We start from the raw sequence: 14,413 nt of genomic DNA on the forward strand, positions 1-14,413 counted from the left end.
CATTATATCACTGTAGTAGACTATTCTGCAAAGAAAAACATAATAATAATACAAATCTCATTTGCATTTATATCAGTGCAATAATAAGCATTATGCAATGCTAACTCTTACAGTGAGATCCGAGCTGGAGGAACTCTTAAAAAGGCTCCAGTCCAGAGTCTGTTGCAAGTCCCCTGTCATAAACTTGAACTGCTGGTGAAGCCTATATAATCAAGTAGGTATGCTGGATCCAGCCGTGCCCCTGCTGCGCACACAGAAACACACACGGGCCTTCGCTGAGACAATATCATTGAATAGACTAGAGAGAATCTATGATGCATGCCCCTCCCTTGCTTGGCGAGGAAGCTCGTACGATTTTAATGAAGGGATCGATGTAAGTTGACGCTCTAAAAACAGAAGTCACGTCTCTAGAGGACAGATGGCTTCAGCCAGCTCTGCTTCACAGTAACATTCTCCAGAAACAGCATAGAAGTGCCTATATGTTCCTGTCAAATACATAGAACAATGACAGTGTGGTGCGTGTCAAAAGGGTGGCGGTGGCGGCCCCATCCCTAAAGGCTAAAGGGTTTGTCGGTAGTCCAGTTCATGGTGACCCAACCTAATTAGTGTTAATGAAGCATCTGCACAACTTCAAAGAGCTACTGGAAATGTTGCGATCCTTGTCACAGTCGAATTGCTGCCATGAGAGAAAGAAAAAAGAGCAGAGAGCAGAGCGTTCGTGGCTAAACTCTCCTGTTAAGTCCTGGGCTACTTACTGTTTGCCGTCGACGACTCCGTAGGGTAAACACTGTTTCAGTGACTATCTGAGTTTTTACTAGATCAAAGAGTTGTGGGTAGTTTTGTTTCCCATTCTTTTGGTCATTTCAGCAGGTAATGTGAATTAGCTTTTTCAAACTACCGGAAGAAAAGCTGTAAACCGTTTAGCGAATCCCAGGAGAAGGATTATCACTATGATAATGGACAGTTGTTTACTCCCAAAACGTAGAGCAGGAAACCATGTCGAACTGAAATACACAATGAAAACAAACTCTGCACTGGAGGGAACTTGAGACTATTGAATAATCAGCTAGATAAGTGAACCACCATTACCTATTCACATATTTTCATTGGGATGTTCCGTAGTATTTATATCCAAAGTACATCTTAATATTTACCCTCAAGTAGCCAAATCGACTTGCTGGCCTGATGAGAACACATGCAGGATTAGATTTGCGGGACAGAGATTAGTTGATATCCAACTGACATCAGCGATAACCCCCCACTGACATCCTGTCAGTAATGTAGGTCAATTAGACAGATGTATTTGTTACCATCTACTACTACAAATAAGTTGAGAATTGTATCTGAAACCGTAACAAACTGTGTAAACTAAATCTCTTGAAGAAGTGTTTGCTAAAGAGGAGAGGAAAAGTCCACTTTTCCAAGGCAACATGAACTGTTATTGGCACAACCGACTGTAGCAGCATCAAGGGCCCAGAGCTGGAGTGGATGAGTAAACTGCTTCCCATGCCCCCTTTCATCATGACGGACATCCCCTCCCCCCCGATTAAATTAACTGCTACTATTGTTACACTAATATACAGTATGTTAACTATTCAAATGTAGTTCTTAAATTTAGCCTTTTTCTGACTAAGAAAGAGTACTTACAAATACCAGTACCTGGTTCCTCGTTCATATTGAAATCAAGAAGGGAAAAAAATGAAGGAAAATAAGCCAGTTTACTATTGTGCAATGTCACATTCCTTTTTTGACTAGGGTGGGGGCAATTTGTATTGTAGATATTCTTCATTTTAAATACAAATTAAAGTGGTTTGGGAACGATTCTAAGGGTGATTATTATGTTGCATAAACATGTTTAGTGCTTTCCCCCAGAATTATGGCCTAGATTGCTGCTTCTCAGGGGACAGATTGCTGCTTCTCAGGGGCCTAGATTGCTGCTTCTCAGGGGATAGATTGCTGCTTCTCAGGGGACAGATTGCTGCTTCTCAGGGGACAGATTGCTGCTTCTCAGGGGATAGATTGCTGCTTCTCAGGGGATAGATTGCTGCTTCTCAGGGGATAGATTGCTGCTTCTCAGGGGATAGATTGCTGCTTCTCAGGGGACAGACTGCTGCTTCTCAGGGGATAGATTGCTGCTTCTCAGGGGATAGATTGCTGCTACTCAGGGGACAGACTGCTGCTTCTCAGGGGATAGATTGCTGCTTCTCAGGGGACAGACTGCTGCTTCTCAGGGGATAGATTGCTGCTACTCAGGGGACAGATTGCTGCTACTCAGGGGACAGATTGCTGCTTCTCAGAAGATAGACTGCTGCTTCTCAGCGGATAGATTGCTGCTTCTCAGGGGATAGATTGCTGCTTCTCAGGGGATAGATTGCTGCTTCTCAGCGGACAGATTGCTGCTTCTCAGAAGATAGACTGCTGCTTCTCAGCGGATAGATTGCTGCTTCTCAGGGGATAGATTGCTGCTACTCAGGGGACAGATTGCTGCTTCTCAGGGGATAGATTGCTGCTACTCAGGGGACAGACTGCTGCTTCTCAGGGGACAGACTGCTGCTTCTCAGGGGATAGATTGCTGCTACTCAGGGGATAGACTGCTGCTACTCAGGGGACAGATTGCTGCTTCTCAGGGGATAGATTGCTGCTACTCAGGGGATAGATTGCTGCTACTCAGGGGATAGATTGCTGCTACTCAGGGGATAGACTGCTGCTACTCAGGGGATAGATTGCTGCTACTCAGGGGATAGACTGCTGCTACTCAGGGGACAGATTGCTGCTACTCAGGGGACAGATTGCTGCTTCTCAGGGGATAGATTGCTGCTACTCAGGGGACAGATTGCTGCTTCTCAGGGGACAGATTGCTGCTTCTCAGGGGATAGATTGCTGCTTCTCAGGGGATAGATTGCTGCTACTCAGGGGATAGATTGCTGCTTCTCAGGGGACAGATTGCTGCTACTCAGGGGACAGATTGCTGCTTCTCAGGGGATAGATTGCTGCTACTCAGGGGACAGATTGCTGCTACTCAGGGGACAGATTGCTGCTACTCAGGGGATAGATTGCTGCTTCTCAGGGGACAGACTGCTGCTTCTCAGGGGACAGATTGCTGCTTCTCAGGGGATAGATTGCTGCTTCTCAGGGGATAGATTGCTGCTTCTCAGGGGATAGATTGCTGCTTCTCAGAGGACAGATTGCTGCTTCTCAGGGGACAGATTGCTGCTTCTCAGGGGATAGATTGCTGCTACTCAGGGGATAGATTGCTGCTACTCAGGGGCCAGACTGCTGCTACTCAGGGGATAGACTGCTGCTACTCAGGGGACAGATTGCTGCTTCTCAGGGGATAGATTGCTGCTTCTCAGGGGATAGATTGCTGCTTCTCAGGGGATAGATTGCTGCTACTCAGGGGCCAGACTGCTGCTACTCAGGGGATAGACTGCTGCTACTCAGGGGACAGATTGCTGCTTCTCAGGGGATAGATTGCTGCTTCTCAGGGGATAGATTGCTGCTTCTCAGGGGATAGATTGCTGCTTCTCAGGGGATAGATTGCTGCTTCTCAGGGGATAGATTGCTGCTTCTCAGGGGATAGATTGCTGCTTCTCAGGGGACAGACTGCTGCTTCTCAGGGGATAGATTGCTGCTTCTCAGGGGATAGATTGCTGCTTCTCAGGGGAGATTGCTGCTTCTCAGCGGATAGATTGCTGCTACTCAGCGGATAGATTGCTGCTTCTCAGGGGACAGATTGCTGCTTCTCAGGGGACAGATTGCTGCTTCTCAGGGGATAGATTGCTGCTTCTCAGGGGATAGATTGCTGCTTCTCAGGGGATAGATTGCTGCTTCTCAGGGGATAGATTGCTGCTTCTCAGGGGACAGACTGCTGCTTCTCAGGGGATAGATTGCTGCTTCTCAGGGGATAGATTGCTGCTTCTCAGGGGAGATTGCTGCTTCTCAGCGGATAGATTGCTGCTTCTCAGGGGATAGATTGCTGCTTCTCAGGGGACAGATTGCTGCTTCTCAGGGGATAGACTGCTGCTTCTCAGGGGACAGATTGCTGCTTCTCAGGGGACAGATTGCTGCTTCTCAGGGGACAGATTGCTGCTTCTCAGGGGACAGATTGCTGCTTCTCAGGGGATAGACTGCTGCTTCTCAGGGGATAGATTGCTGCTTCTCAGGGGACAGATTGCTGCTTCTCAGGGGATAGATTGCTGCTTCTCAGGGGATAGACTGCTGCTTCTCAGGGGATAGATTGCTGCTTCTCAGGGGACAGATTGCTGCTTCTCAGGGGATAGATTGCTGCTTCTCAGGGGATAGATTGCTGCTTCTCAGGGGACAGACTGCTGCTTCTCAGGGGATAGATTGCTGCTTCTCAGGGGATAGATTGCTGCTTCTCAGGGGATAGATTGCTGCTTCTCAGCGGATAGATTGCTGCTTCTCAGGGGATAGATTGCTGCTTCTCAGGGGATAGATTGCTGCTTCTCAGGGGATAGATTGCTGCTACTCAGGGCTGTTGCTAACGTTTTGGCCCTGCATGCCCAATCAATAATTCGGCCATGATTACTACAAGGTTTAGATAGCTGGCTAGACCTAGCAATCTATAACATTTTAGCTGACATGGGCTAATTTAGTGAGTGTCAGTGACTGACATAAGAGGGAAACTGCTGATACCAAATTGAGAAGTTTCACATTGTGTATTGTACTAGCCTATCTGAAAGTAAGTTGTGACCCTGACTGACCTCCTAAAATCTAAGTGTTTATGTTGCTTATGCCTAGAGACCTGCTACTGCTTGTCAGAGTCTGGAAGATAGGCAAGCTGCCTCTGGGGAGACAAATTGACTTTCTTGAGCCTACTGCCTGAGATTCAGAGAAACAGCCCTCTAATTCTATAGCCTACTAGACACCATATATTTTAGAATAATAATAATGCCAAAGTTGGCTTTCAACTCTTAAAATTAAGCCCAATATAACCATTAGCAACTATCACTCATTTTGAGAAAAATAAACTTTCTCCATTTGGAAAACATTTCGAAAGATATCATTCTTATCCGTGTGTATGAATTTACCATGTTCAATTTGACTGCCCTATTTTATGTGTTCTAAGCCAGCACAGAGATGTGAGGGTTTGTTCAGGAGAAAGAAGAGAAGAGTGCAGGCAGAGCCACAGTCACCAGTTCGAACTCATAACAGATTATTATCGGGAGCCACAAATTATGTTGTCAAGAGCAGCAATTAAGGGCTGCGCCATTATTTATGCTTGAATCTGAAGAAAAACGTAAGGAACAGCTTTAATTGTGACCGACACTCCAGGCTAATATTCCCCTGAAGAAAATGTAAGCATTTGTTCAAAAAAATAATATTAAAATAATGCTTTGGGTCCCACAGTTTGGGAACCATTCAGTAAAACCATTCGTACTGACACTGAATAATAATCAAAGACAATGCCTTGGCACTGTGAACTAATAAACAATCAAGGATTAAGGGATGAAATTGAAATGCTTAACCCCATCAGACAGTGTCCTAAAATACTACAGTTGTTTTATTTTTCTTATCCTCCCATGAGTAGTCCTCCTATCACACACTATCCCTTCCTCCCGTAGCAAGTACTGCTCAGCTTTCTGCCCCCTGTTCACGTCAGGTGTGTCTGAGTGCGACCAGTGACCCCCTCCGAGAAGGCCTGAGCAGAACAACAAAGAACACACCAACATAACTGCAGCTTCCGCCGCTTGTCCTTCTGCCCCGTGTCGGTGTGACTATCTGAGAGCCCAGGCAGTCTGACAAACAACGCCAATGACTGACACACACATCACACGTCACACTGTACTATGAAACAAAGATAAATTAGATAAATAATGATAGTGAAAAGCTTCGGGCCACCTTAAATACATTTTTGGCAAAAAGGCTAACTCAGCTCCATCACTCATTGAATCAGATGGCTTATTCATCACAAAACCCACTGATATTGTCAATTATTTTAATGATTTTTTTCATTGGCAAGATTAGCAAACTTGGGCATGACCTGCCAGCAACAAGTTCAGAATCTAACTGACCACATTTTGAAAGACAACGTTGTAATTTGGAATTCTGTGAAGTGAGTGTGGAAGAGGTGAAAAAATGATTGTTGTCTATCAAAAACGACAAGCCATTTGGGTCTGACAACTTAGTAGTGGACGATATTGCCATGAGAATGCTACCTGCTCAAATGCATAGTGCCAACTGTACAGTTTGGTGGAGGAGGAATAATGGTCTGGTGATGTGTTTCATGGTGTGGTTAGTGGTTAGTTCTAGTGTAGGGAAATCTTAATGCTACAGCATACAACAACATTGTTGATGATTCTGTGCTTCCAACTTTGTGGCAACAGTTTGGGGAAGGCCCTTTCCTGTTTCAGCATGACAATGGCCCGTGCACGAAGTGAGGTTCATACAGAAATGGTTTGTCAAGATCAGTGTGGAAGAACTTGACTGGCCTGCACAGAGCTCTGATCTCAACCCCATCTAATACCTTTGGGATGAATTAGAACGCTGACTGCGAGCCAGGCCGAATCACCAGACATCATTGCTCAACCTCACTAATGCTCTTGTGGCTGAATGAAAGTAAGTTCCTGCAGCAATGTTCCAACATCTAGTGGAAAGCCTTCCCAGAAGAGTGGAGGCTGTTATAGCAACAGACGTGGGACCAACTCCATATTAATGCCCATGATTCTGGAATGAGATGTTTGATGAGTAGGTGTCCACATACTTTTGGTAATGTAGTGTATGTGGTAGTAGAGTAGTGGCCTAAGGGCACACACTTAATGTGTGGTGAAATGTAATGTCATGTTTTTAATTGTGTATATACAGGGAGGGCATTGTGAGAATCTTCCCATGACCCCAAAGTTAAAACAAACTTCCTGGAGGCCCTTTGACCCATCTTAAACAAGTTTTTGCTGGAAATAATTTCAAATATTAATTAAAGGGGATTAATTATGTATGTTTGAATTGTTTTAAAATAAATTAGTGTAAGACTACATGACACATTGTATATACATTTCCACCTACTGTTTGCAGATGTGATTTCAAACATCACAAAAAACAATAAATAACCAAACAGTCTCGAGGTCAATGTAGTCTGTGATGAAATGCCTTTAAACCAAGGGAAGACAGACCTAGTCAGACTGGAGAGAGTGAATTTTGAAGCCTCTGGTTTAAAATTAGCATTGGGAAGAACTCTCTAACTAACCTCTGTTTCTATGGCTCTAAACAATGTTCTCTGGCTGCTCTAGGAATGTCTGCAAGGAGGCGGGTGCATGTGAACCAGTGGAATACCGAGAGATGAAAGACAGGCTGGAAGATGTCTCCCATAGAACTGTATCGAGATTTGCTGCAGAGGTCAAGAGAGGAGGTTGGGAGGGACCATGCTGAACTGAACTTCAGAACCTTCAGTGGACCAAAAGACAATAGACAAGAGGTTGAAAATAACGGTTAAAGACTCTGGATTTGTTTCTCACACAGCTTCAAATGCCAGATCAACCGGTTCAAATGTTAGGTCCCTGAGAGACTAGGAAAGGGCGGAATCTTCAACACAGCAAACACAACAGTATGTGCATCATAATGGGTGCAGAAGTGGCACCTCTACTTCCATCACTCGGGGGAGGAAGGAGAGCCGAGGGCCTACATGCCACAAGGACAACCCGCTGGACAGGAAGACTCTGCACCAACGCGTTGACCAGACAAATCCAACTCAGGAAACCAGTAATGTTCCTTCCCAACTGCTGTCATATAATGGAACAGTGAGCACAGCACACTGTTGCCCCGGCCTTCACCGCTGCCAGACAAGGCAGATTTTCGATTCTGAAACAGAAAATTCTGTCTGAGTAATGGATACAGTACTTAGTCATGGATATTTACGAACAACAAGTCCAAATTGTAACACTAACTGAACTGAAGAGCGAAAGTTAAAATAGACATTTTTACTGCCAGAAATAGCAAGTTCTTCGTGATAGCAGTAGCAAAAAAGACTCCAGTGTAGGAAAAGCATGTCGGTACAGTAGAACAGTTAGACTTGATGGTTTATCAGACAATTATTCGGTGGAAAACCCCAGAAATCCCATATATTCTCAATGATATTTTCAGACTTTCCCACTTCCTTTTGTATTTGAATACACTTTTGTGTAGTGTGTAATGCATATCTGCCAAATCTCATTTGACCCCGAGGCCACTAATCCAAGCTTCCCAGCAGGATTTTGGCCGAGAACTACAAACACGCCCCAAGTGGTGTCTGGTGTGTTCACATCTATATTCATCAAATGGGTCAACAAACCACTCATGTGCTCCAAATTGACTGTTGGAGGCTTAGAGACTTTAAATCTACTACTGCGAGTGTGATCTGCTAATGCTGTGCGCAACCCGTAACTCACCTGCTTAGTCATGGCTAACTCTGGATGCTTCAATAAAGGAGGTGTACAGTTGAAGGACTTTTGTACTCCTTACCTGGACATATCCAGCTTGCTAGGCCTCAGTGCTGAGCCATTTCGGTGAAGAAACCCTTACAACTTTTTGTTTTTAAACAGCCATTTCACATGTGTTAACTGTTTTCCCTATAATGCTTTTTTTAAAAGGATAGATCACAGAAACAACTTTCATTATTCCTATTTTTTGATAAAGCACACTTTTCTTTAACCTCAATGCCAACCTTTGACATCGTATTGTTGTTTTTAACTGTATAGATTATGTATTTTGGATGTTTTCAGTGTATGTTCAACGCTTTCAGACAATATGATTAATCACTTCTTTTTTTTTACAGTGCACTAAAATTAAAAAAAGTGAATTTGAGTTAACGGATTAACTCTGACAGCCCTATTTCAAAAATCATCTCTTTGCAGAACAGTATCTCTTCACATTCCTTCCAAAAGCAAATGCATGTACACATTTTAAAATACATAAAAATCCCTGTTAGGCCTTTAGATTAAATGAAAAAAAAACATTGGACATCTAACAATAACAGAAGCTAGCTAGCTAGGGTGAAATGAAAGGCTAGCTATCGCCTATCACTAAGCTAGCTAGCGGTTAACAATTAGCATGCGACCATTAGATACAAATGTCATAAAAAGTAACCTTCTAAAATACATATCAATATGCAAGGTTCAAATGTACACATGCAAATACACTCAATATGAGCCCTCATTTGTAAAAAATAAAACCATTTAAGAGCCAAAAACATTTATAACGGATATTTAAACAAATCAATCCGAAACGCCATCTTGTTCTCATTGACTTGCATATAAAAGTGAACTAGCTAGATATACTTAGCCTGTCTACACTCCTGAAAATCTCTCTTGTTTTTCACTCGGTCAAAACAATTAAAACATACATAAAAATGACCAGAAAACTCATCACAGTTTAGTTAAACATGTAACCTATAGATTTTGAAAACGTAACCATGCGTACAAACCAGAAAACAGAATAAAAATAAGCCACTTCTCTGTTCTTTTCGCTTCTTCCAATGTCATTGTTTTTCACATGTGAAAGTGAGATTTACACATTTGGAGTTCTTACATGTGAAACTGCAAATGTGATTTTCATATGGGAACTTGCAATTTATTTATTTATTTTTTACCTTTATTTAACTAGGCAAGTCAGTTAAGAACAAATTCTTATTTTCAATGACGGCCTAGAAACAATGGGTTAACTGCCTGTTCAGGGGCAGAACGACAGATTTGTACCTTGTCAGCTCGGGGGTTTGAACTTGCAACCTTCCAGTTACTAGTCCATGTAAGGTGATCACATGTTATTCTCCTCACATGTATATAAAAATATATATATATATATTTTTTTTAAGAGTAGTGTTAACATGTGAACTCTAAACGTTAAATTTAAGCTCACTGCGTTTGCTTTTGGAATTAATGTGAACAGACACATTTCTACAAAGAGATGATTTTGAGTTTTAATCAGTTAACCTTTTGTAATTTTAGTGCGCTTATTTTTTGTTGTTGATTAATCACATTGTAGGAAAGCCTTAAATCGAAAATACAACATCTATACAGCTAAAAACAACAATGCGATGTCAAAAGTTGACATTGAGGTTAAAGAAAGTGTGCTTTATCAATTCACCTCATTTTGCTAACTATTAATTTGGACAAAAATCAAGATGTTCTATATAAAAAGAATTACAAGAATATTGACATCTCAAATTACCGCTCAATTTGAGCAAATTCCGAATATGCGATAAATCACAGCAAATCCTTGCTATTAACTGGATTTTTTTTATTTTATTACATTTGACAGCCCTATTTTGAATTGAACAATCAACATAATGGTCAAAACATTGGGTTCTCAAGGAGACCTGGGAGACCCAGGTTTTAATCCTGCCAGATACAAAAGCACACAGGTGAAACTTAGACTCACGTGAAATGTTGGGAAACCACGTGTCATGTGAAACACTTACACGTGAGAAATCTATGTAAAACTTCACACGTGTCCGAAAACCACGCATCTGACTCATGTTCAGTTTTGGTTTTCACATGGGATTTGTTCAAATCAAAAAAATGTACATGTATAAAAAAAACTAAAAAAAACTTTGTGTCCGAAAACCACGCGTCACACGATATTTTTTTCAAGTGAACATTTTCACACGTGATTTATTCCTACATGTGTCAGATGAGAGGGTGAATTCAAGTTTGCTAGTTAACTTGTAGTAAGGACTAGTGAGCTGTATCCATCCAAGTAACAGCTATAATATTCATCTGCATTTGGATATTGCCAGCTAACTGGCAAAACATGCTAGAGGTAAACAAACAGTGATGTAAGTTTAATGGGACAGCTATACTATCTTTACTGCCAGTGTTAGCAGGTCGGGCAACACATTTTTGAGGGGCAGAATAAGTATCATGAAAATCATTTGTTGTTGTGACAGCCAAGTATGTTCATAACGACACGTGAGGCTGCTGAAAAAGTGTCAGCGGTTTGCTTAGGATCCCGCCAAAGTTAAGCTAATTACATGGGAGTAACGGGAGTACCCTATGACTGTAGTCTACTCAGGGGCATGGTCACATTAAGCTGCGCCGTGCGTATCTATTGAGGAATGCAAAACAAAGGTGTTGGTGATGTTTGCTTCAGCTCTGTATTGTTTATCTTCTCTTTCATGTGCTTGTGTTTTCACCTCAGCCATTGGACGAAAGGAAGAGATGTGAATGTTTACATCTCGGGCAAAAATCTGCCTCCCTGTGTTATGACCAGAGACTCAGCCCTGTGAAAGATGGCGCAGCCGGATGTGAGGGGGACACCATCCAGAGACAGACTAACAGACAGTTTCTCCTGGATGCATTCAAACAAGCGCATGCACGCACGTACACACACACACACACACACACTCAGCGGAACCCACAATCACAGATGGGGGAAGACACCACAGACGAGTGATCTCTTCCACAGATCGACTAAATAAGGCCCTCACAGAAACGTTTCAACAAGCAAGGAGTGAAATTCCACTGCCAGTAAATTTTGCTGTGGAAGACCCTCTATGTAATGAGGTGGTGTTTAACAAATCATCAGTTTCGTCTAAAAGACCCACCATTGTGTGGATACTGTAGATAATCATGTACACTGAGTATAAAAAACCATTAGGAATACCTGCCTAATATTGAGTGTGTGACCGTAGGGCTGTGGCGTTCATGAAAGGTCATTTTTATGGTGGAAATTATCTTCCCCAAGCTTGAAACTCGAATGCTGGGTATGTATGCCAGTTAGGCTCTACAGCTGTTGTAAAGCGGAATAATGTGCTTCATTTGAAGTTATTTGGCCATTTTAGTGATACAAACGTTATCAAAACATATAGGCCTCGACAACATGAGGTGTGCAACTATGATTTGGTTAATTGTCATGCCAGCCAGGTAGGCTATACTCCTGTTGTAAAGAGAAGCAATGTGCTTAACATTTGGAAAGTTGCGAAATAAATATAAACTCTGCAAAAAAACAGTTGTTAAGACACTAACAGCTTACAGACAGTAGGCAATTAAGGTCTTAGGACACTAAAGAGGCCTTTCTACTGACTCTGAAAAACACCAAAAGAATGATGCCCAGGATCCCTGCTCATCTGTGTGAACGTGCTAGGCATGCTGCAAGGAGGCATGAGGACTGCAGATGTGGCCAGGGAAATAAATTGCGATGTCCGTATTGTGAGACGCCTAAGACGGACATCTGATCGTCCTCGCAGTGGCAGACCACGTGTAACAACTCCTGCACGGGATCGGTACATCACACCTGCAGGACAGGTACAGCATGGCAACAACAAATGCCCGAGTTACACCAGGAACGCACAATCCCTCCATCAGTGCTCAGACTGTCCGCAATAGGCTGAGAGAGGCTGGACTGAAGGCTTGTAGGCCTGTTGTAAAGCAGGTCATCACCAGACATCACCGGCAACAACGTCGCCTATGGGCACAAACCCACCGTCGCTGGACCAGACAGGACTGGCAAAAAGTGCTCTTCACTGACGAGTCACGGTTTTGTCTCACCAGGGTGATGGTCGGATTTGTGTTCATTGTCGAAGGAATGAGCGTTACACTGAGGCCTGTACTCTAGAGCGGGATAGATTTGGAGGTGGAGGGTCCGTCTGGGGCTGGGGCGGTGTGTCACAGCATCATTGGACTGAGCTTGTTGTCATTGCAGGCAAACTCAACGCTGTGCGTTACAGGGAAGACATCTTCCTCGTGATACCCTTCCTGCAGGCTCATCCTGACATGACCCTGTAGCATGAAAATGCCACCAGCCATACTGCTCGTGTTCTGCCATGGCCAGCGAGGAGCCCGGATCTCAAACCCATTGAGCACATCTGGGACCTGTTGGATCGGAGGGTGAGGACTAGGGCCATTCCCCCAGAAATGTCCGGTAACTTGCAGGTGCCTTGGTGGAAAAGTGGGGTAACATCTCACTGCAAGAAATGGCAAATCTGGTGCAGTCCACGAGGAGGAGATGCACTGCAGTACTTAATGCAGCTGGTGGCCACACCAGATACTGACTGTTACTTTAGATTTTGACCCCCCCCCCCTTTGTTCAGGGACATATTATTCAATTTCTGTGAGTCACATGTCTGTGGAACTTGTTCAGTTTATGTATCAGTTGTTGAAACTTATGTTCATACAAGTATTTACACATGTTAAGTTTGCTGAAAATAAACGCAGTTGACAGTGAGAGGAGGTTTATTTTTTTGCCTAGCCTATAGAAAGCTGATGGAGCCCCTTATTTTTAATAAGAGGCCATGAATGTTTTCTCACGCAATTGCATAGCCTATAGAAATGTTGCGCAACATGAGCTCATGGGCTCTCATGAAGTGTTTGATTTGATTTTCGATTACATTTGCATGATTCGAGGGAGAATAGAGTGCTGAGATCCAGGCAGTTAGCAAGTTTGGTAGGCTACTAACGACCATCAGCAGCATCAGAGCTAGGAGAAGCCTAATTACCGTGACTAAACGGTCACATGGAATTTGACTGCCTTCATGACTCGTGACTGCCAGTGTGGCAGTAATACGATTTCTGTAACAGCCCTAGTCCCCCCCACCCCCTTTGCCTTCAGAACAGCCTCAATTTGTCCAGGAATAGACTCTGAAAGGTGTCAAAAGCGTTCCAAAGGGATGCTGGCCCATTTTGACTCCAATGCTTCCCACAGTTGTCAAGTTGGCTGCATATCCTTTGCTTTGTGGACCATTCTTTATACACAGGCGAAACGTAGCGGAACAAAAGAACAGCGGCATTGCAGTTCTTGGCACAAACCGGTGAGCCTGGCACCTACTACCATACCTAGTTCAAAGGCAAATGTTTTGTCTTGCCCATTCACCCTCTTAATGGCAGCACATACACAATCCATGTCTCAATTGTCTCAAGGCTTAAAAATCATTCTTTAAACTTCTTCATCTATACTGATTGACGTGGATGTAATAAGTGACATCAATAAGGGATCATAGCTTTCACCTGGATTCACCTGGTCAGTCTATGTCATGGAAAGAGCAGGTGATCTTAATGTTTTGTACACATCTATGGGACAGGTGGCCATTTAAATGAGGCAACCCTGGTGGGGGATGTGTGTTTGTTTATTAGAATCTATTTTTAGCCCACCATGTGGTTTTTCTTCCAAGAGTGCAGGGAGTGTTATGCTCAGGGCTGAGGGCTCAGGGTTCTTACTTGTGCTGATCTCAGTCACCACTGTGGGTTCTGGCGTGCTTCCATCCTCCTCTCCACTGGGCAGATCTACGGGGAAGATAAAAGAGGTGTGGTCAGAATGTTAGCACAGGGAGGACGAGGGAGGACTCATTCATTTACTCAACAGGTGGAACATACATGTATATGTCTGAAGTGCAGCAGGGTCAAATCAAATTGTATTTGTCACATGCTTGGTCAAACAACCGGTGTAGACTGACAATTAAACACTTAGTTACGGGCCCTTCCCAACAATG

The 14,413-nt window shown here is 43.4% G+C and overlaps 1 protein-coding gene across 4 annotated transcripts in view; it reads right to left on the bottom strand.

Moving 5' to 3' along the window:
- hspg2 (heparan sulfate proteoglycan 2) overlaps window positions 1–14,413 on the bottom strand; it is a 168,127-nt gene that overhangs the window by 97,024 nt on the left and 56,690 nt on the right. For all 4 annotated transcript variants that reach the window (XM_064957386.1, XM_064957387.1, XM_064957385.1 and 1 more), the window contains exon 3: window positions 14,142–14,207. In XM_064957386.1, coding sequence (XP_064813458.1) covers window positions 14,142–14,207 — 66 coding nt within the window. The remainder of the gene's footprint in view (window positions 1–14,141; window positions 14,208–14,413) is intronic.

Source organism: Oncorhynchus masou, chromosome 33 (genome assembly GCF_036934945.1).
Source record: "Oncorhynchus masou masou isolate Uvic2021 chromosome 33, UVic_Omas_1.1, whole genome shotgun sequence".
Lineage (NCBI taxonomy): Eukaryota > Metazoa > Chordata > Actinopteri > Salmoniformes > Salmonidae > Oncorhynchus > Oncorhynchus masou.